This window comes from Paralichthys olivaceus, chromosome 20, assembly GCF_024713975.1.
Source record: "Paralichthys olivaceus isolate ysfri-2021 chromosome 20, ASM2471397v2, whole genome shotgun sequence".
In the NCBI taxonomy this organism is placed as follows: Eukaryota; Metazoa; Chordata; class Actinopteri; order Pleuronectiformes; family Paralichthyidae; genus Paralichthys; species Paralichthys olivaceus.
Window position 1 is genome coordinate 7,221,490 of NC_091112.1, and position 21,568 is coordinate 7,243,057.

The 21,568-nt window shown below is 39.9% G+C and overlaps 2 protein-coding genes and 2 non-coding genes across 21 annotated transcripts in view; 2 read left to right on the plus strand and 2 right to left on the minus strand.

Moving 5' to 3' along the window:
- The window catches only part of ptk2aa (protein tyrosine kinase 2aa), a 57,542-nt gene extending 46,089 nt beyond the window's left edge, over nucleotides 1-11,453 (plus strand). For 17 of the 18 annotated variants that reach the window (XM_069516763.1, XM_069516764.1, XM_069516762.1 and 14 more), the window contains 12 exons: nucleotides 62-266; nucleotides 486-597; nucleotides 717-791; nucleotides 2,179-2,286; nucleotides 2,837-2,941; nucleotides 5,675-5,737; nucleotides 6,225-6,264; nucleotides 6,852-6,955; nucleotides 8,040-8,195; nucleotides 8,366-8,446; nucleotides 8,906-8,991; nucleotides 9,079-11,453. In XM_069516763.1, the coding sequence (XP_069372864.1) occupies nucleotides 62-266; nucleotides 486-597; nucleotides 717-791; nucleotides 2,179-2,286; nucleotides 2,837-2,941; nucleotides 5,675-5,737; nucleotides 6,225-6,264; nucleotides 6,852-6,955; nucleotides 8,040-8,195; nucleotides 8,366-8,446; nucleotides 8,906-8,991; nucleotides 9,079-9,205 (1,262 nt within the window). In that variant the 3' untranslated portion in view covers nucleotides 9,206-11,453. Of the gene's footprint in view, nucleotides 1-61; nucleotides 267-485; nucleotides 598-716; nucleotides 792-2,178; nucleotides 2,287-2,836; nucleotides 2,942-3,280; nucleotides 3,435-5,674; nucleotides 5,738-6,224; nucleotides 6,265-6,851; nucleotides 6,956-8,039; nucleotides 8,196-8,365; nucleotides 8,447-8,905; nucleotides 8,992-9,078 lie in introns of those variants that run through there. The other variant, XM_069516767.1, reaches the window with a different exon arrangement.
- Nucleotides 11,454-12,038: 585 nt separating this feature from the next.
- Nucleotides 12,039-12,111, minus strand: trnav-cac (transfer RNA valine (anticodon CAC)). The gene has a single exon. It is a non-coding gene; the product is annotated as a tRNA-Val (tRNA).
- Nucleotides 12,112-12,337: 226 nt separating this feature from the next.
- On the minus strand, nucleotides 12,338-12,409 carry trnah-gug (transfer RNA histidin (anticodon GUG)). The gene has a single exon. It is a non-coding gene; the product is annotated as a tRNA-His (tRNA).
- Nucleotides 12,410-12,710: 301 nt separating this feature from the next.
- clptm1l (CLPTM1 like) lies at nucleotides 12,711-20,810 on the plus strand. Its single transcript, XM_020101893.2, has 18 exons — nucleotides 12,711-12,983; nucleotides 13,913-14,133; nucleotides 14,238-14,332; nucleotides 14,641-14,830; nucleotides 14,961-15,160; nucleotides 15,337-15,415; nucleotides 15,624-15,741; nucleotides 15,842-15,936; nucleotides 16,074-16,158; nucleotides 16,638-16,741; nucleotides 17,177-17,242; nucleotides 17,585-17,635; nucleotides 17,724-17,806; nucleotides 17,896-17,930; nucleotides 18,033-18,088; nucleotides 18,283-18,327; nucleotides 18,671-18,786; nucleotides 19,029-20,810. The coding sequence occupies exons 2-18, from the start codon at nucleotides 13,969-13,971 to the stop codon at nucleotides 19,111-19,113; spliced, it is 1,668 nt and encodes a 555-aa protein (XP_019957452.1). The 5' UTR covers nucleotides 12,711-12,983; nucleotides 13,913-13,968; the 3' UTR covers nucleotides 19,114-20,810.
- The last annotated feature ends 758 nt before the right edge of the window (nucleotides 20,811-21,568 follow it).

The window sequence follows — 21,568 nt, forward strand, 5'->3', positions numbered from 1 at the left end:
CAAGTGTGTCTTCACTTCCTGTCTTTAAAAACACTGCCTTTTATTTCCTGTGTCTATGAAGGCGTGTGCATGTGGGAGATCCTGATGTACGGCATCAAGCCGTTCCAGGGGGTGAAGAACAATGACGTGATTGGCAGGATAGAGAACGGCGAGCGGCTGGCGATGCCTCCTCAGTGCCCCCCCACCCTCTACAGTTTAATGACCAAGTGTTGGTCGTACGACCCGAGCAAGAGGCCGCGGTTCACAGAACTCAAAACACAGCTCAGGTAAATAACATGAATTCACCACTGGCATTATCATGTGTTGTACATAATTATACTTATCACACATAATTGGTAAATTATTTTTTATCACTGAAAAATATTTTGAAAGAAAGGACTATGAAATTGACAGACTTTAGATGACCCCTGCCTTTTGATTGTGAATCTAAAAATAAATGTATAAATGTATATATCTGACTGTTAGTGTTGTGTATACTTGTGTAGCACCATACTGGAGGAAGAGAAGCTTCAACAAGAGGAGAGACTTCGAATGGAGATGAGGAGACAAGTCACCGTGTCCTGGGACTCGGGAGGGTCTGATGAAGCTCCACCTAAAGTAAGACTCATGCCAAAATATTTCAACCACTGTTTCTCATTCTCATTATTGTGTCTGTGTTTCTGTTTGTGTGTTTGGAATATGTAGTAAAGAGAACAAACTTATCTTTCTGTCTGCAGCCCAGTCGACCAGGTTACCCCAGTCCTCGCTCCAGTGAAGGGTTCTTCTCCAGCCCTCAACACAACCACTTTCCGGTAAGACACACACACACACACACACACACACACACACACACACACACACACACACACACACACACACACACAGACAGACAGAGAGAGACCTAGGTGGTTAATGTTCATGATTTGCTTTCTCTCTTATACTTAATGTGATACAAAGACAGTCATCAAACAATAAAACCCCGACCAAGCTCTTTAAAACCAGTGAAGAAGCTTCTGGAAAAAGTGAAGGAAAAGTACTAAATTAAAGATGAATTCATCACAAATCTTAAAAACAGATCAATACATTTCTAAACTACGTTATTGGAAAAATATCTCATCTGCTTCTATAAATCAGGCTTTCAACTATTGACCTCAGGTCTCTGAAATATCCAGGTTGAGCGTTGTCAGGATAATAAAAGACAGGATGATAAAGTCAGGACAGGGAGAGTGAGCTGCACGTGTCAAAGTCAAAGAGAGAAATGTGAACTGAGAGAGGAGACGTTCTGCTCATAAACCGAGGAGACAGCAGGCATTTCCTGTAGTGCTGAAAGACACACACACACACACACAAACACACACACACACACACACAAATCAAAGCCGTTCTTTCAGCTTTTATGGCAATGAGCCGCTCTGTCTCTTTCTCTCTTGTCCTTATAAGGAGTGAGTGTATAATTTGAGCTGCTGTTTAAGTCAAACTTGATCATATCACAAGAAGAATAACGTCTTTGTATTAACGTTACATGTATCACACACTAGACTCGTGCTGAAATACTCGAAGACTACTAGAAGAATAATGGATGTTCCATATCAAATCATAACATGCTTGTTATTGCAGTTTGTCTCATATGAGTATAAATGATAATTTAATATTCTTGTAATACCTACTATCATATACACACTTGTGCTTATCTCTGTTATCTGTTGTATTAAAATCAGTTTTGACTAAATCAGGACTGATTTGCCAAAGAATTATTGAATTTGTGCAATAAGACCTTTTTCATTCAAACAAACTGGAGTGAAGTGAAGGGAATTCCCTTGTAGTCTCAAAGGAAATATCAGATCATTTCCAGACTCATAACATTAATATCAGTTATTTTATTAAATTACATTATTTTGTCTCATGTGCTCTACTGCTTAAGATGTATCCATAACTCAAAATATGAAAAAAATATAGAAACATCTTGTAATGAAGGAATAAACATATGTACAGTAGTTTACACATCATCGTTTTTTATATTGCATTAACTTTTTTCACAATGTTTCTCTAAAATCCTCCAGCAATGGAAAAGAAAAACAGCACAAGCAAATCATATAAATATAGATCCATAGACAAAGGGTGGGAATGATGGATTCATGGAGTTTCTCTTTTTCATATACTCAGTATATACTCTGTCCCTCTCTATTTCTCCACCTCCAGCCGTCAGCTCATGGTGGTGTAGGAGGAGTAGGAGGCAGTTACCCTCCTAATGATACCTGGAATCAACACAGACCTGAACACACTGCACTGTGGAATCCCAGCATGGAGGTACACAAACACACACACAAACACATATATATTTTCCTGTTTTCATATTTTGGTTACTATTATGGAATCACATGGGCTTGAATTTAATGTTGAACTTTTACCTCGAACACTAATATCACTGCCACATGTGAACTTCCATTCACACACAGGGAAACTAGGAGATTACAGTAAATTATGAAGCAATGTTTTAGTTTTCCTCAGATCACCCTTGAATTTCATAAACTAAAATGTAATTTACTTTTCTTCTTAACTAAACATCACAGTGTATTTTCTAGCAGTGAAGCTCTGGCACTTCAACCATATGGTGAAGTTGTTTTTTCAGTGAGACCGCAGAGCGCTCTGTGCTGTGGAATAAAGTAACAGCAGCCGGGAAAACGGCTACTTGATCCCTGATATTATTGTTATTAGTCTGTGTTTTTAAGATCAAACTCTTTCCTTATGACACTGCCCAATCAATCATTGGTCAGCAAATAAACATTACTTAATAAGGCAGTACGACGATGAAGTATCAGCCAGAATGCACATGTTAAAGCAGAAATGTTTTCTACAGGAGAGTGGATGTGTCGGCCATGTTCTGATGGAGGAGAGGCTGATGATGCAGCAACAACAGATGGAGGATGACCAGCGGTGGTTGGAGCAGGAGGAGAGCTTCATGGTAACAATCATAAACACAAGCAAATCATTCTCTGAAAAAACAGCTGTCATTAAATAAATTCTGTCAGAAAATCAAATTTATTATACATACAAACTTGGATGTTGTCATAAACGGTCTGGTTCATTAAAAATATCACTTCTGTAGATGTAGAAAAGACTTCACTCAGTAAAGCAGCTCTTTGTGTCGTAGCTGCCGGATGAACTGAAGAATATCTTTCTCAGATATTTGAAGTGGCTCAGTGCTTGATTTTTCCCATCAGACCCCGAAATATCCAGAAAACCAAGCCAAATCATTTGCCTTTGCAAAAACAAGTCTGTTTTTCTTCTCCCTTCACATCAGGTTGTTTCCCCTCTTGCTTTGATGGACTGTTTCATTTTTGAGCCAGGAGTAGCAGAGCACAGATAAAGAGGGAAAACACAGATGAGTGTTATGAAGTTGGTTGTGTGGAACTAGGACTTGATCACTAAATCTAAATATGTGTTATTTCTTGTAAGACTCATTTATTTTAGTTAAGAGGTGAAATGCACTGGTGCAAAAGTAAGTTGCTGATCCTGACTTTAGCTCCCTGCTGAACTGGACACATGAGAGGAACCATCCCTCATTGGATTTAATAAAATATCACATTACTTGACATTACGTGATCTCCTCCCTCAATAAAATGACTAATTTTCAACCACATCTAAGAGAGGCTAACTTTCTTTCCGCTGTCCTGGATGTACCATCGATTTAAAACCACATGTCCCTTCATACAAACAAGAAAGTCAGTGTGGTGTGGTGGAGTCTCTGCTCTAATCTGATAATATCATGGTTCTGGTAGCTGGAAATAGAGTCGTATGCCGACATAAGCACCACCAATCTACGTGGATGTAGAACATGGTACATTAAATATCTAATAATGACTTTACCTGGTACTAATACACGGCTCCAGGGTATTTAATGATAGTCTGTCCTGCTCACATCCTCGTCATGTGGAAGCCTGAAGATGAAAGCAGTGGAAAAAACTGATTTATTAATTTTGATTTGTAACGTCGTTTATGTCACAGTCCATCCTTAATGCATCTTGGCTGCATTTCCACCTTCACTTTCATTTCAGATCAATCAGATCATCCTAAACACATTTTCAAGGATACATATGCTGCTTTTTCAGTTTTTCTGTCCTTGATTAATTTTTGTAAAATGTCTGCAAAGTCAAAAAGCCCAAAGTTCACATCAAAGTGAGAAAACACTGCTCCTGAAGCTCCTGATGCTCCTGAACACCTCGTCTGTAGTAATATTTCCTGGGAATCATGACATCATGTCACATCACAATGCCCGACATTTGTATAAATCACGCCTCTTGGCTAGTCTGACACGCCCCTTAAAGAGACAGGAACTAAAATCAAGCATTTCAGACATAGGCTGACAAGAGGAGTTGCAGCAAAACTTTTCTGATCATTTGAGCATGTTATTTTTCAAGAAATAACCCAAATTGAAAATATGAACCTGAATATGAGCAGAATATGGATCCTTTAATGTCAGGGGTCATCAGTATCTCCATTTTTACCTACTTTCAGGAAGGGAATAGACTATTCGGATTTTTATCCCTGAGACAAAAAGTGGAACTTTGACAATTCACTTTTCTTGTTGAAACATGTGGAAGAAGTTATGGAGGAGTGAATACCTGCTGGTAAAATCTGGAAGTAAACTTTGTGATAAATGACAGGAGGATCAACAGGAGAATGAAAAAAGTGCAAGAAGAGAGAAGGAAAATAAGTCCTGAAAAAAGAAAGAGATGAAAACTTGTGAGGCGCAACAAGAGTGGAGGACAGAGGGAGGGAGAAAGGAAGTGGGATTGGCATGAGCAGTGAAGAGGGAGGAACGAGTGAGGAGTCGGCCATCAGAGAGAGGGAGATGCCGCGAGATGGAAAGAGTGGGAGGGAGAAATGGAGGAGAGAGTGAGGCGGTTCACTGGCTCTTTCCTTTCCAGGATTTTGGGTCTGTGGCTTTAGTGGAGCTTTTTCCTCCTCTGGAAAAACTCTCCCTCTCTGTCTTTTCTTCCCTCCATTCTTCCCTTACTCAATTCATCTCTCTTTCTCTGTTCATTTTCTTCCATCTCTGCAAACAGTCGTCTTCGCTCTGTTTTCTGTCTGCACCAGTTCCTCTCGTCTCCTTCTCTTTCTGATGTTTCACTCCATCTTTTAAGTTTTCCTTTGCCTCCATATCTCTCCCTTGCTCTCATACTTTCCGTCCCCATCTCCGCCCTTCTTTCGATGGCCTCCACTTCCTCCTCCCATCGTCTTCAGGCTCTACTCTCCCAGGATGCATCTCTTCAAGGCATGCTTCACCAAAACGGTACTGAAACTGAGACAGAAGAGGGAGGGGTGAACGGCAGTGGCAGACCTGTTAGACAGTTGTATAACGTTTGTTCATGGTGATGTTGAATTGTGTTGGTTATTGTGCAGAGTAGATGAAAAGAGGTGGAGTTTAATAGCTGTAAAATCGTTTTTCTGCTTAGATTTCTCTCTCGAAGTCTGGTTTTGGGTTTAAAAAGAAACACTACATTAGCTGCTTTGCGAACGGTACATTAGCTGTTTCACAATAATGGAAACTGAATCAAACCATGTGCTTAATTTAGTATTTTCATTTGTTCCCCATTCATAGAAAACCTCCGGCTGTGTTTTACGTGTGTGAAAGGCAGACTACGGATAAACTCTGTCTGAAAATAACCTTTGTGTCTCTATCTCTTTCCTGCAGAAGACAGAGTCCAGAAACAGCAGAGGAAGTATCGACAGAGAGGACGGCACACTACAAGCACCGGTCAGTCACTTTTTTGTGTGTCTTGATGGATGAACATTTTGTTTGTATTTATATTCAAAGAAAAATCACAATTGAATTTTCAGTAACATGAGGAATGATGAGGTAAAACAGAGGTGACAAGTAAATAAAAAAAAAAAGAGGTTAAGGGAAAGAAAAGTAGGAAGAAGGAGGACTAAGGTAACAGCGTGTAGGGCTCTGCCTACACACCAACCACATGACCACAGTGGGCTCTTGGGAAATTTAAACCCAGACGCACTGCTCAGTCCCACTACAGACTGAGGTATTAATATCCTTAAGCTGAGGCATCTTCTCTGTATCATCCTGATCATCTCTCTGCACTTTATCAGCTGAACTTATAAAACATGAACACTCTTATTTAAAAAATATATCTACATTTTATTTCCATGATTAAAGACTATTGACAATTTGAAATTATACCATTAAAGTTATTTAGCATTAACTTGTTGTATGTGTTCTGTCTGTACAGAGTGGAAGCCAACACATCTACCAGCCTGTTGGGAAACCAGGTGAGAGAATTATCATACTGACATCATCTTTACCAGCAATGGTTTATAAATACTCACACTTCCACAAACATTATAAAAGTAGTCCCAACAAGTTATGGTAAAAGTAAAATTACAGGCTTCCCTTTTAGACTTGGAATAGAATATTGTTATTTTCCTATTGTTGTGGTTAAATCTTGTGTTTAGTATTCCATAAGTAACTATATATTTGTTGAAAGTACAAAATGTAACACTGAAATGTGGAGTGGAAGTTTAAAGTAACCTTAAATGGAAAAACTCAAAAGTACACATAAGTTATAAAAGACTAGTGAAAGAAAAGACAAATTGAGTCACTTACTTTACACCATATATAGAAACAGAAGGCCGCCAACACTAAAGTCCTATCTCTCCATCTTAAAGAAAGTGAAAACTATCTATTAGTTTCCAGGATTTGAGGGGGTCTTTCATGTTTCGTGGAAATCCAGTCAGCAGTTTTTGCTTAATCCTGCGGACAAATAAACAAACAAACAATAAAGTACTTGTCAACATGTGTCCTACTTAGCAAGCTAGCCTGCTCCAACCAATGACACGAGCTGACTCCTTTTTTCCAGAACACGTAGCTCCTCCTAAGAAGCCACCCCGCCCTGGAGCTCCTGGTCACCTTGGCAACCTGGCCAGTCTTTGCCCTGTGGACAGCTACAACGAGGGCGTCAAGGTACAAATACTCAAACACACACAAACACACACACAGAAAAGTGACAGATGCATCAAGAACGCCTAAGATTATTTATCCTCTTTAATCATGGACGTCATGAGCTGTGTTACTCTCACAAATTGATTTTGATTCGATTTTTCTATTTGATTGTGTTAATGGGTTGTGTGCTGAGCCATGTTATACTCTGCCTGTGTTTGGCTTTGCCCTAATGTGCTGTCCCTCCTCTCTCCCCCGTTTACTTCTTCTCTCCCTCTGTCGTTAACGTCCCTCCATCCTGTTTCCTTTAACTCCCATCGTCTTTTTCTCATTCCATATTCTCCTTTTCTCTCTGCATCCATCACATTCATCAACCTGTTCACTGTGCACTGTTCCCCTCTCATGAACACTCCCAATCCACTTCACCCTCTTCTGTCTTCAATCTCCTCACCCTCTCCCCCATAGCCATGGAGGGTAAGCTGATCTGTGTGTGTCCGTAATCATTGTAGAAATAGTTTCCTCTTAGTTGTCGTCATTTTGCAGAGAAGATCCAAGTTATTTTTCTTCACCAGAAACAGGGAAAGAATTTCTATTAGAAACATTTGACTAAAAAAGAAAACGTTGTTGTTGGTGAGGGTAGCAACAGTTACAATAAGCAAAAGAGCCACTGGTTATATTTTGGTGACATCAATAATCTGTTTGTGATAATTTTTATCAATATTTCTGGTGAAGAAAAATAAAATGTCACTGTAGGTGGTGTAGCACAAATGAGTAGATAAACAGTAGACACTGTAGGACACGTCCTGTCATTAACTGCATATGGGTCACTTCACACTAACAACCTACACACTCATCTGTCACTGTAGAAAATGTCAGGTATCCAGTTTCTAGATAGAAATGCATCTAGATGGTATTAGTCGATATGACATGTGTGTCCAGTTTTTGTGAAGTCAGATACTGCCTCCTAGTGTTTTGTCTGTGTAATTACACTCCTTATTAACAGGCTCTCGGTTAAAAATCCTATTTGTCATAGAAATCTAAAAATATACAAAAGAGGAAAATCAATACTTTTCGCAAAATAATAAAATGTCTCTCCTGTCTGCTCCAGTTGCAGCCTCAAGAGATCAGTCCGCCTCCCACCGCCAACTTGGATCGTTCCAACGACAAAGTGTATGAGAACGTCACGGGATTGGTCAAAGCTGTGATTGAGATGTCCAACAGGATTCAACCTGCAGCACCAGAGGAGTACGTGCCCATGGTCAAGGTATGGCCCACAGTGACTCTAAGGAATAAGAAGAAGCTCAACTCAGTGTCCTATTAAACTTAATCCTGCACTGTTTTACCTACTACTTTTTTTTAGGTTTTTTATTAAATTTATTAAATTGCACTTTTGTGTTCGGAAACTCAAGATTCAAAAATGTGTGTGTGTGGCAGGAGGTGGGTCTGGCTCTGAGGACTCTGCTAGCGACAGTAGATGAGACGATTCCTGTGCTGCCAGCGAGCACACACAGAGAGGTAAACACACACTCTCCATAAAAAGCAAATACTTGAGCTCCACCACTGAGGGTTGATTTTCTTAAACACAACCGGCACATCTTCTCTACACCGTCTTTCTTGCTCTGGACACAGAACATAACCAGTGTTTTGTGCGAGCTGTCAATTCAATGCTAAAGAGAAGGGAAATAAAATAGACAACCGGATGAACACACACCAGGTTCACCAGCTGCTTCCTGTCTCCAGGCTCATTGTTGATGTCCGGCTGGATCTATATTTTCATTAACAGATTTGATTTGATTGGCTAGCCGCTCTACTATTTGTTTAAATGTAATTTGATTGGCTGGTGCTTCTGCTGCCACATGGTAAGTTCTACTTTGCTCAACTTCTTTAGCACGCAGTTCACAATGGAACCACAAATCAGTTCACATGACACATGACACATGATGTCATCTGTTTTTTCCATTTCTGTCATCACAGATTGAAATGGCTCAGAAGTTGCTGAATTCCGATCTGGCAGAGTTGATAGCGAAGATGAAACTGGCTCAACAGTATGTGATGACGAGGTGAGTCCACGATCGCATACACTGCTGCGTGTTCTGATAATGAACCATGTTGATGTTTCACACTCGTCTTGTGTTTTCCGCACACAGTTTGCAAAAGGATTACAAGAAACAGATGCTAATGGCAGCTCACGCCCTCGCAGTCGACGCCAAGAACCTGCTGGACGTCATCGACCAATCACGACTCAAGATGATCACCCAGACCCGCCCACATTAGCCCCTGGGGATCCAATCAGGCCTTGGATGGGTTGGCGGTCCGGAGATGATGTTGCTGTGGCACCGGAAGAGAACTTTTAGATGGATATCAGTGATGGACGGATGAAAAATATCGACTGATGTACGACTGACTGAAACAATCATCTCCCTCTTACTTTCATCACGTCGTTTCCCCTCTGGCAACACTCATGTTTTGGTCGATATTGTGTTGTTTTGTACTTTTCGTCGTATTATTTTTTTGCTTTTGTATCCAGAAAAACGCTCGTCTCTCATCACCTATCTTGAACACATCATCCAGTACAACTTTTTAAATTGCTGAATCAAGCAGAGGCTCCTTTGCAGGACTGTACAGATGTTTCGATGAATGGACGCACGCCGTAACCCCCCGCGTAAACACGAGACTAACACTCTCCGCACAGGCAGGACGTAATAACTGGAACTGAAGAGCCAGAACGACGAGGATAATGAAGACGATTTCCTAATGTTTTTAAACATTCTTTTATATCACCATTAATTATTACTTCTCAGCCTCGACTCTCACAGTAAGTCTGCAGCTACTTCAGTCTTCTTTAAACGTGTATGTGCACAAATCGATTTACACAACAGCTGCTCGTAGATGTCATGATTTCATCTCTTCTTTTTTTTCCTCATCTTCCTCCCTGAATATTTCTATCTCAGGCATCAAGACATGGCATAAAAAATGAAATATGAAAGGTGAATTTTTGAAGAACAAACTAAATGTCTTTTTAAAACATTTTTTAAAAAACTGCCACAGGCCACTTTTTAAGTTAACTACATAGTAAATATACAAAGAAGCTATATTTTTAACACACTTCTGAGGCGGGAGTGAATAAGAGAGATGGGTGAACGAGGGGGAAAGTGGAGGTGGGGGAGGGGTTGTCTTTTATTTACCATGGAGGTGCTAATTATATTGTATAGGTCGCCCTGTGCCAAATGAACTGACATTGACTTAAAAAAGGAACATTTCACTTAAAATACTCTGATCGTCGCTGTGACAAGCCCGAGTTGTGGCGTTGTTCCTTTAGTGTGTATTTGAGCCATAGACTGTAAATAAATATGGACGACATGACAGCTTTTCCAAAAGTGAAGCCAAAACATCTCGATCGCCACCTGCTAGCTGGCTTTAGTATAGTTTATAAATCCTGCGTCCTCCGTGTTAGTATATGGGACATGGACCAAGGTAAAAAAAAAGTCAAAGTCAATTGGACAAGCTGGATCTCGCTTCCCTGACTGCTTCTAGACTCTAGGCTAATTTCGGCTTCATTTCTGGATAGCAGTGAAGTGGAGACATCTCGTCCGTCTTTATATACAATCTGATTCGAGCCAGATGTGTTGTTGTCGTGGCCGTCGTGTTTTTTGGTTCCTTTTGTCTTCACATTCATATTCACTCAACAATATGCAACACAGCGTTTCAGTTTCACTCTAACAAACACTCTCTTAAAAAACGTATTTTCAAATAATCTGTAAATTTTCTTTAAAGGGTGAATTACAGCTGCAGTTTAATTTTTGATTGTCTGCACTAAAAGATAATTGAACTTAATTTGTGAGAAGTATGTATCTGCCAGAATCAGGCTCCAGCAGTTCAAGAGTAATTTCTCATTAAAAACCAGCATTTATCTCCAACACTCTGCAAGGAAACTTAAAATATGAAGAATTCTTAACAGAGTTTGGTGGATTTTTTACACCAGCAGCTCATCTGGTTCAGGAAGCCAGGGATCATGGGTAATATCCATCATTCAGTTGTGTTTCAGTTTAATGAGTGGGACTTCGTAGTCACAGATTAACAGGCTTTGTTTTTCCTTTACATGAAAACGACTAATTAAGTAATCACCATGTGTGGCTGCAGAGGGCGCTGTTGCTCTGCAAACGTTACAAAGTCGCTTAAAACTGCGCTGGAGACTGAAATGAGATTATTGATTTTAAAAATGTGTGTCCAACATGATTTGCTCTTTTTCTCTCCTCCATGTCTTCTTCTATCTTTCTACCTCCTCTATTGGAGATATTTATACCTTTTTATTCCTTCTCCTCTTCAAGTCTGCTACCCTTCCTTTCTTCTCTTTCTCCCTCCGTCCCCCACGATCTGTCCTCTTCTCCTCCCTCTCAGATTCTCTCTCTCCATTCCACTGTTCCCTCTCCCCTGAGGTGAGCGGTATTCTCAGGAAGGAGCCACATGTACAGTTGCTAAACCAAGCAAATAAAAACACTGTTATCATGAAGAACTTCGGTCAGCTGTTGTCTTATTGTATTTTTTCATATTGCTCCTGTAAAATATGGGTGGAATTATTTACGACTCGGTGAACAGAAAGTTCCTTTGAATCAAAGTAACAAGACAACCCAATTTACCAAACAAACAGCATGAGGGAAATGATACCCGGGTTTCATGAGATGATATTCTTTGCTAACACCATCCGTTCCATGAAGCATCCTCCAGCTAGGAGATGGGGCATCCTATTTTATATACAGTCTATGGGCGTCCCTGAGGAAACCCGGACCGAGCACCTAGTTTGATACCGAGGCGATGACCCACACATCCAAGACGACACTTGATTAGCTTGAGAACAAGTATCTCTCTCTGACTGTCTCTGAGAGCCTCAGCCAAAACCCAGACTTTAACCCCAGTGAACATCTGTGAGCAGCTGGATGCTTCTCACCTCATCTGACGGAGCTTCAGAGGATCTGTTAGGAGGAAAGAGATACACTGGTTAAATCCAGGTTTGAGAAGTGTAGAGACTGACAGACACAGAATGTTCAGAACCACAGTGATGTAGAATCACTTCTCTTTCCTTTTAAAATTAAAAATAAAAAGATAAATATGTTTCCGCCCGGTTTCGAACCGGGGACCTTTCGCGTGTGAGGCGAACGTGATAACCACTACACCACGGAAACGGTTGAAATGCGCCTTGTTATCAAACTGAGCATAAATAAAATGTATGTATTTTAAAACGGTCGCTCTCTGAAGCCTGGATTTTTGTATTTGTGAAATTATTATAAAAGCGACCGGGATTTTTAAATGGTAAGTAAATCAACGTGTATATCAGTGTAACCACAGACTGTAAATGATCGAGACACATTAAAGAATTTTCTTCTATAGCTGAACCTCCTTTGAAAAGGCTGCCGTGACCCGGATTCGAACCGGGGTTGCTGCGGCCACAACGCAGAGTACTAACCACTATACGATCACGGCTGGCTGCTCCGTGGGCTGCGGGTTGAGTGGCAGTAGATAATTAGACCCAAATCTGTTTATTTATTTTACATAGCTTGTTATTTAAAAACCTTTATATATAAATGTATAAAAGGAATCAAGAGAAACATTCAAAAATATAAAATAAACCTAGGTTTAATTTAAATTACATCACTACTGATTTGAAACTATAAATCTAATACAATAATTCATAAGAGCAGTTCATTTGATTTAAACAGACTGAAAATTCTAATAACTATTTTAAAAAACGCACTGGGGGATGTAAGTCTCGCGCGACTTGCCCGAATCCCGTCTGAGCGAACCAACCCGGAAGCGGATGGCGGAACTCTAACAGATCCACCTCACGCTTACAGCTCGGTGTGTTCCGCTCACAGCTGCTGGTGTTCGGCCTGAATGGAGTCTGCAGGGCCCGCGGCCGGATGTCAAAGCGTTGGACGATGCTGAAGAAACGATGTCGTCTCGTTTAACGACCCGGAGGAAGCAGTGAAGTGAATGGACGGATAGAAACCAGCCGAGCGACCGACTGACGGACCGACCGACTGTGGATTCAACACCGGTGTGTTTTCAATCTTTTCACAATATGAGCAGCGTTAGTGTTCCAGTCTGGTGATTCTGAAGATCTGTAGGTTCGATGAACACTTGGAAACAGAGGCTTTGGTACAAAACCGATGAAAAGCGGACATGTGGATAACTTGACAGCGAGTGTGTGGGATTAAATCATGTCGAGGCTTTTTTTAAATTGTTTAAACGTCCCTATAATTTGTAAAATGACGGTAAGTCACTTCCAGCTGTGAATAACTGGTGGCTGTTTTCTATGACCTCAGGCTAATGACTGAACAGTTATCTAGAGCCTGACAGATCCAGTCATCGTGTTTACAGCTGCAGAAACTCATGTCAGTATGATGTCTCTGTCTCTGTCAGGCCTCTGCTCCCATCAGGAGACACGAGGACCTGCTGTTATCTCCTCTCATTGTTTCACTTTATAGTCAGTGTCATATAACAATGACAAAACCAGAGGAACCAGTCCTGGCAACTGTTCTCTGCCAACTCTGCTTAAATATGCAAAAATGAAGATGGAAATAAAGGAACAGAAATAATCTGGCAACCCGTGTAAATTCAGGAATATGCTTTTTGATAAAATTCTGTTTTAAGAAGAAGACACAGTACCAGCCATACTGGAAAACAACAAACCAGACCATCCAACAGCACTTCTCTGGGAGTAGACGTCTGCAGCTTTTTTCCAAAATCTGGTGGAAAGCAAACCTGGAAGAGCGGAGGATGTCACAGCAGCAAACACGTGTCCTTAAATAAGCTTAAAAATCACATCAGTGTAACATTTATGTCTGTACTGGTCTGTAACTTGTCACAGACAGATATCTTAACCACATCATTGGCTTTCAGTTGAAATATATTTTCTCCCCCATTAAAATCCCTTTCAAACATCACACTTCACTCTATCCTCCTTCTCTGACTTCTCCTTCACAGACGTATGGCCTCACTCCTCAGGTAGCTGAAGGAGACAGCATCTCAGCGCCGGCATCATGTTTTTGAAAACGTCGTTCACCACTCTGATTGTGGGCGTGTTTGTAGTGTACGTGCTCCACACCTGCTGGGTGATGTACGGGATTGTGTACACCAAACCCTGTGACAGCCCCAGCAGCGCCAACTGCATCACACCTTTCCTGGCCGAGAACCCGAAACTACAGGTCAGTGAAGTAGATGGATTGGTTTAAGTGGCAGTGTAGGAACAATATAAGTTAAAAAAAAAAGTAATGTTATAATACCTGAAATATCTATGTCTGTTTATTAGTTAAGTATCTACACTGCACTGCGGCCCAATGCAGAGGGAGGACACACCCTGATCCACAAAGAAGAGAACTTTGACGTCAACAGCAAGTTTGAAAGGTTGGTGGGATAATTCCTGGTGTCAGATCTGATTGGTTAATAAAATTATAAGCATCTACTATATAGTTCTTTTTTATATAGTGTTTTCCAGGTGTCTTCTCAGATGGGTTAATTCGGATATTATCTAGAGTTTTTACTCAGGGGCTGACAGGAGAAACTCCGGAGAATGACATTAGACATTTAATTCTCACATACAGCCTCTCCGGAGAATGTCAGGAGAATATCCAGAGTTCAGTGCATTTCTGAAAACAGTGATATAAATACAAAAGACACTCAATTCATCATGTGTCCTCTCTTTTTTCCCTCAGGATAGTAAATGTCTCCCTCCCTAAGAAGACCCGTAACAATGGAACGTTATATGCACTAATATTCGTCCATCAGGCTGCCCTCACTCCTTGGCAGGACCCTCGACAAGTCCACCTTGTGGCTCAGCTCACCACGTACATGATCCCCAAACCACCTGAAATCTCTTTAATATCCGGGGAGGATCAAACACAGGTATGCATGATCAGGTTTGCTCACTAAACCCTTCATGTTTATCAGTCAGAGAGAGACTGCACACCTGGATCTTTATCTGTTTCTGATGTTGCAACTTATTTTTAAGAAAACGTTCCTCTCCACGCTACAGGGTCACAAAGAAGAAGCCCAGAAGAACAAACAAGGTGATGGAAACTTTGCAGCAGGGGGCAGAGCGGCAAGTGGAGCCGCTTCCACATCGGATCACCCGGTTTCCCACTGGCGTTCGCGCCTGACACTTAACATTGTCAGTGACCACTTCCTGTTCGACAGAGAAAACCTGCCGAGTGATGTCCACAGATACCTCAGAGCGTAAGATAATTAACAGACAAACACTCACAAGGCTCAAAGAAAAAAACACAAATTCAAAAAGTTAGATGCAAAGCATGCTGATAGATTTTGGTCATTTGGGAGTCACTAGTGTTACTGCCGTTTTGGATACACGACCAATGGAGACAAAAAGTCTGTTTTATTCGTCTATGTTTCAGATTCCAAAATGGTAAAAAGATGGTGTATCTACCTCTGCTGTTTGTCGATGAGCTCAGCAACCGGGTCAAGGACCTTGTGGTGAGTTTTCCCTTCTAAATAAATATTATGTGCCACAGCAACTGAGTCTCTGGTGGTTAAATCCACAATTCACATGATTCATTCCTATATTAGTTTGTTTTTATCAAACCTCAGCGTTGAAATTCTTCCTGCCTCAGAATAATAAAATAAAAAGTCCTCGATGAGCTGACACGTGTGTGTAATCATTTGTTTGTCTTTGTGTGTGCAGGAGATCAACAGCACCTCCGCCGAGCTCCCTCTGACCATCTCTTATGACTCCATCTCCCTGGGGAGGCTACGCTTCTGGATCCACATGCAGGACGCTGTTTACTCTCTGCAGCAGTTCGGTATCTTGCCCCCCCCCTCTCACTCACACACACACAAACACATACAGTTCTGTCACTGATAATTCTCACTGTCTTAAACCCTCATATTCATTATATCCAGGTTTCACAGAGAAAGATGCTGATGAGATAAAAGGGATCTTTGTGGACACCAACCTCTACTTCCTGGCTCTGACCTTCTTTGTAGCTGCGTTCCATGTGAGTCTGACTTCAGGTCGCTCTTCCACATTAGAGCCTCATTCCACTGGAATAAATGAAAAACAAGAGAGCTCAGAGACGATTGGCACAAGAGGAAATCTTTTCTAACACATGACCTTGATCTTTTGCTTTTTCAGCTTCTGTTTGACTTCCTGGCGTTCAAGAACGACATCAGCTTCTGGAAGCAGAAGAAAAGCATGGTGGGAATGTCGAGCAAAGCAGGTGGGTAACTTTGTTCTCTCCACCAATATTAGACAGGGAAGAAACACTAAACAGATTACAGCCTTGTGAAAACCTGGAGCTCCCGCTGCAAACAACAATTTCCTCTTGACTGATGAGCAATAAACCTTTAGATAACGTGTAAGACAAGAAACCAGGCGTCACCTGTGTGTTGTGTCATCTGACTCAGTGAATCAGGACTGCAGCGCGGCCAGATGTTGTATTCTGCATCTTTCTACTCACCTTGACGATCTGTGATGCGTTGGCAACAAACTAAAAGACGTGTTTGCATGTTTGTTGACAGATAACTGCAAAAATGAGCCACCTGTCAAATGTCAACATGACACAGTCTTGTCTTATGAATTCATTTAATAGGTGGCGACACTTTTATCTTCGCTTTATTAAGTGTTATCCATCGACCAAGAGATGAGTCAGCAGTGTTTCACTAACAAAGTGGGAAATGTTTGTGTTGTTTCTTTCAGTGCTGTGGAGATGTTTCAGTACCATCGTGATTTTCCTCTATTTGTTCGACCAGCAGACGAGCCTGCTTGTCCTCATACCTGCTGGGGTCGGCTCTATCATTGAAGCAAGTACACACACACACACACACACACACACACACACACACACTGCACAGAGATTCAGATGAATTCTCCTTCAAAACGAAAGGGAAATGTGAATATGTTATTTTTAGGATGGGAACCATTTTTTTTTTCTGAGCTTTAACACCTGCATTTTGACTCCAGGTTTAACGAAGATGGAAAAAAATATTTGGACTGCTGGTTTAATTATAACTTAGTCTAATTCAATGTTTTGTGGAATGAATGTCGTCTTTGTTTAAATTCTTTTTTCTTGTATATGGCACATATATAAATGTTGAGATGTTTTTGTCCTTGATTGAAAGAAACATAGCAGTCGTAATAAAGGAAATGTTAAGTGGAATTTAAAAATGATTAACTACATGATTATGTGGTTATTTATGTGTAGGATCTTTTCTAATTTGGATATTGAATTTTTGCAGGTATGGAAAGTGAAGAAGGCCTTTAAGATTCAGGTTTCCTGGAAAGGAGGCAAACCAACATTCCTGGTAGGTGTATGTGTGTTGTGTGTCAGTGAGTGTTTGTTGCTGCGTCTCACTTTCCCCAACTATTTCAGTTTTGTTCATTTTCTCCGCTTCTGTTCTAAACTTTCTACTTTTCACTGTGGACTGAAATGAAAGCAGAGAGCTACGCAGCTACAGTCGCAGTCACAGTATCAGTACCTCATGATGAAACAGTCCTGGTGAAGTGAAGTTGCTCCAATTCAACAAACAGATGAATCGCACAACTGTCTTTCTTTCCCTTTGTTTTATTGACGACACAGTTGTTGTGTAGATTGTTTGAAAATGTGTTCAGAGGTTTTTTATTTTGTGTCTTTCCTGTTTTGACAGTTTGGCAAATTAGATGAATCCGAGAGGAGAACAGAAGAATATGATACTCTGGTAGGACACACACACAGATAACCATGACTTGAATTATTTAATACAGGTTTAATAAGCCAATCGTCACATGCTTTGTGTTTCTCTGTAGGCCATGAAGTACCTGTCATACCTCCTGTACCCACTGTGTATTGGAGGAGCTGTGTATGCTCTAGTATACCAACGATATAAGAGGTGTGTGAATAACAAGCACAGATTTTGTTCCATGTGTCTCCTAGTCAATACATGTCTTGATTGTCTGTCTCTCTCTCTCCCGGTCATAGTTGGTACTCGTGGTTGATCAACAGTTTAGTGAATGGTAAACCCTTTAACCTGATCAATTCATAACCATCAATCAGTTGCTCTTCATTATTTGATTCCTAATGAAAAAGCTAATCAACGTGTTTTGTAAACTTTACAGGAGTATATGCCTTTGGCTTCCTCTTCATGCTTCCTCAACTGTTTGTCAACTATAAGGTCAGTTTACCACAGATACTGGATTCTGTTATATTTCAGAAAGAAGTTTCATTAATGGGAAACTGATAATTCATTCTGTTTTTAAAAAAGGGATAACCGATTGAGTCACAACTCAACATTTTCCAGATGTTCCTCTCTTTTCCCAGAAACAAACATTAAACTAACTATTTTTTCTCTGTTGTTTTATCGAACAGCTGAAATCTGTGGCCCACCTGCCGTGGAAAGCCTTTATGTACAAGGTGAGAACAAAAACTTTGACAGTCTGTGAAATGACGGATGGACGTGGTTTAACCCTCTGACTCATCTGGATTCACAGACAAGCTGTTATATTATTGTCTGATCAGGAATCTCAGACCTTCAGCTGTTTTAGTTTTAAATTTCTCATATATGATTTGACACACTTCACTTATTTACTGAATGAGCAATGATAAGTACAACAGAGTTTATGAAGTGGGCTTCATTTACAGTGATTCTCTTTTTTAATTGTTCATGATGGGATTTGTTAATGATTAATAAAGGTGGATTTGTTTTCTGTTGAGTGAAATAAATGTATATTAATATTTATCAATTGATCTTCGACAGGCGTTCAATACCTTCATCGACGATGTGTTTGCCTTCATCATCACCATGCCAACGTCTCACAGACTAGCATGCTTCAGAGACGATGTCGTGTTTCTCATTTACCTCTATCAGAGATGGTACGTGGACACACACACACACACACACACACACACTCAAGCTTGTACTCTTGTCTTTCTTAGGACCCTCAGTAACAAAACAAACCCCAGCCCTTACCTTAACTTTAACCTGGTTCCCTAACCATTCGAAAAAGTGTCTAAAAGTGAGGAGCAGCCAAAATATCTTCTCTGCAAGATCAAATAGTAAAATTGGAGATACAAGTTAACACAGTCTGAATCTCTGCCCCTGTCTCTCTCCTCAGGCTCTACCCAGTCGACAAGACAAGAGTAAATGAATACGGTGTTTCTTATGATGAGAAACCCAAAGGAAAGACCCACAAGGACTAAAGAGGAAACACAGAGAATTGTTCTCCATGAACTGGAACCTGCAGGTTTTCTCTCATCTGGTGTCAGCAGCTGGTTCAATGGTCCAGGTTTGAGTGATCAGTTAGCTGCAAATGAACCAAGTGCATCACAACGCTTGTTGGTTCTGATTTATTTTCCCCCATGCCGTCCCATAGAGCGAAGGGTTCCGAGGAAAGCTCAACATCTGCTTACCTGGCTTCTGCAGCCTGGAGAGTTGTTTTGTTTTGCAGCGTGTGACAGGTCAGGGCGATCGATAAGTTCAATCTGTTCCTCTTTTTGAACTGACGTAACAACAAGGAAAAATTTGATATGCGAAGCTGCAAGAGTAAAACAAGATGCCACTGTTATTAAAGATGAAAGTGCCCATTGAGAACCTCAGTAAATATGATATTGAATTGAACCTAAAACAGCCTGAGCCTGGTTGTAACTGATTTGAGGAACCAACATTTAAATACATCCAGGAGTTTTTACACAAGAGCTGCTGAGTTCATCAAAGAAGCATCATTCAATTATACTGCATTTCAATGTTATATCAATTAAATTATTGACATTGAATTATTAATATTATTATTCCATATGCTTCAAGTCTGATACATTAGAGCTTTCAGAAAAATCAGTTCCCCAGTCATATTTCAGTTTAGATGTTGAAGTGAATTCAGTTAACAGGTCAGAACCTGGTCATTAGTTTAACTGATATAACATCAGGCAAATGAAGACTACACTGAACAATAGATAGATTTTTTTTTTGTGAAAAATACCCAATGCAGAAATTCAGCGCTTTTCTAGAAATTGTATGAAATTGTCCTAACAATTTATTTTCCTCTCAGAAATCATAGATATGTAGAAATAAAAAATGTTTGAATCCATAATTCTCACATGGAAAAAGCTAAAACACACGTTAGCTGATGAATTCCAGAATGACAGACATTGTGTCAACTACATGTTAAAGTGACGATACACAGAATATCTTTTAAATTGACTGAGGCAGAAATAAAAGGTAAAGATACTTAAAATGCAAAATGTAAAAAAAAAAAACTTTCAAATGCTTCAGATTTGTTGCTATGGCGATGAGGATGGAATGCCAGAACGTTTTGGGAATCTTGAGCTACATTAGAAACAGATTAGAGGACTCTGATTTGTTGCCATGGAGATGGGGAGACAAAGCCTGAACATTCCAGAATCTGTTGAGTCAAACTTGTCTGTGTCTCTTGCTCTGTCCACTGGTTGAATGGCGCTGACTTCCCCTGCACTGTACCACAGGAGGACACCACTGAGAGCCATACTGTCCTTTATGTCCATTCTAGTTTTGTAGTCGCACCTGCTCAAGTATTTTTTACGTGTCAGGGCCAAGAAAATCTGTTAGTGCCAAATGTGAAAATGATTATTTGAACTGCTTTGTATGTTCACCATGAATACACACTGATATTATGGGGGAAAACTGTCAATGTTCAAGACTTGTGGAAAGTATTACTTCATCTGGATTTACACTGTCACATTTTACTTCTTTCTTCCATTGTTCAAATATATTTTGTCTGTGCTCAGAGATTCAGTACAGATTTTCTTTTCCTGTGTGAGCGCAGCCAGGAGAGATGCACCAGACTTTTGCCTTGAATTGATTTTGCTTATTGTAATGTTTGTGTTTTTGATTGAAATGGAATAAAATAACTGACTGAACATTATCGGTTGTGGATTTAATACAGCTGGATTTTTGTCCCCCTTGTTCATATTCTTCATAGTTTTGATTTTTTTTTTGTCACAATAGCAGATTTTTGTGCAGGGTTGTCAGGCACAGTTTCAGCATCGCATTGATACCCAAGGTCTATTTTGAGGCAGATATGTGAACATGTTGTATAATTAGATTTGAATTGAATTGAGGTTATTTACTTTAAACAGAAATAATTGAAAAAAGAATATATAATGAATAAATACATGCATAGGAAATAAAAAGCCTCTGAAGTAATTTAAGTTATTGTTCACAATTTCACTGAATATATTTTCATATTATTCTATTGAGTTTTTAACATTTTCAATATAATGAAAAACTCACTGTTAGATGAAGCAGAAAGTTTAACATTTTCATGTTGAACCGGGGGGATTCAAAATTGCTAAAATCCTCGGTCTGCATGATAAATCAAAAATAATATAGAAACGGAAAACTTTTCATATTAATGTATTTTTTTATAGTTTATGTGTAAACTTGCAAGATTGTTTACTCATTCTTTTTTTTCACAAACTGTATTATCGACAGTCATCACACAAAGTCAACATCCATAAGATAAATTCTAACATATAAATTAACAAATAAACTGAATAAATGATCAATTATGAGAAAATGAATGAAAACAACACAGAAGAAAAGAGAAAAGTTTTGTGCACTTACATGTGTGTGTATGTGGAACTTAGAAATAACATCAGATTAAAGATTCTTTAAAAAGAA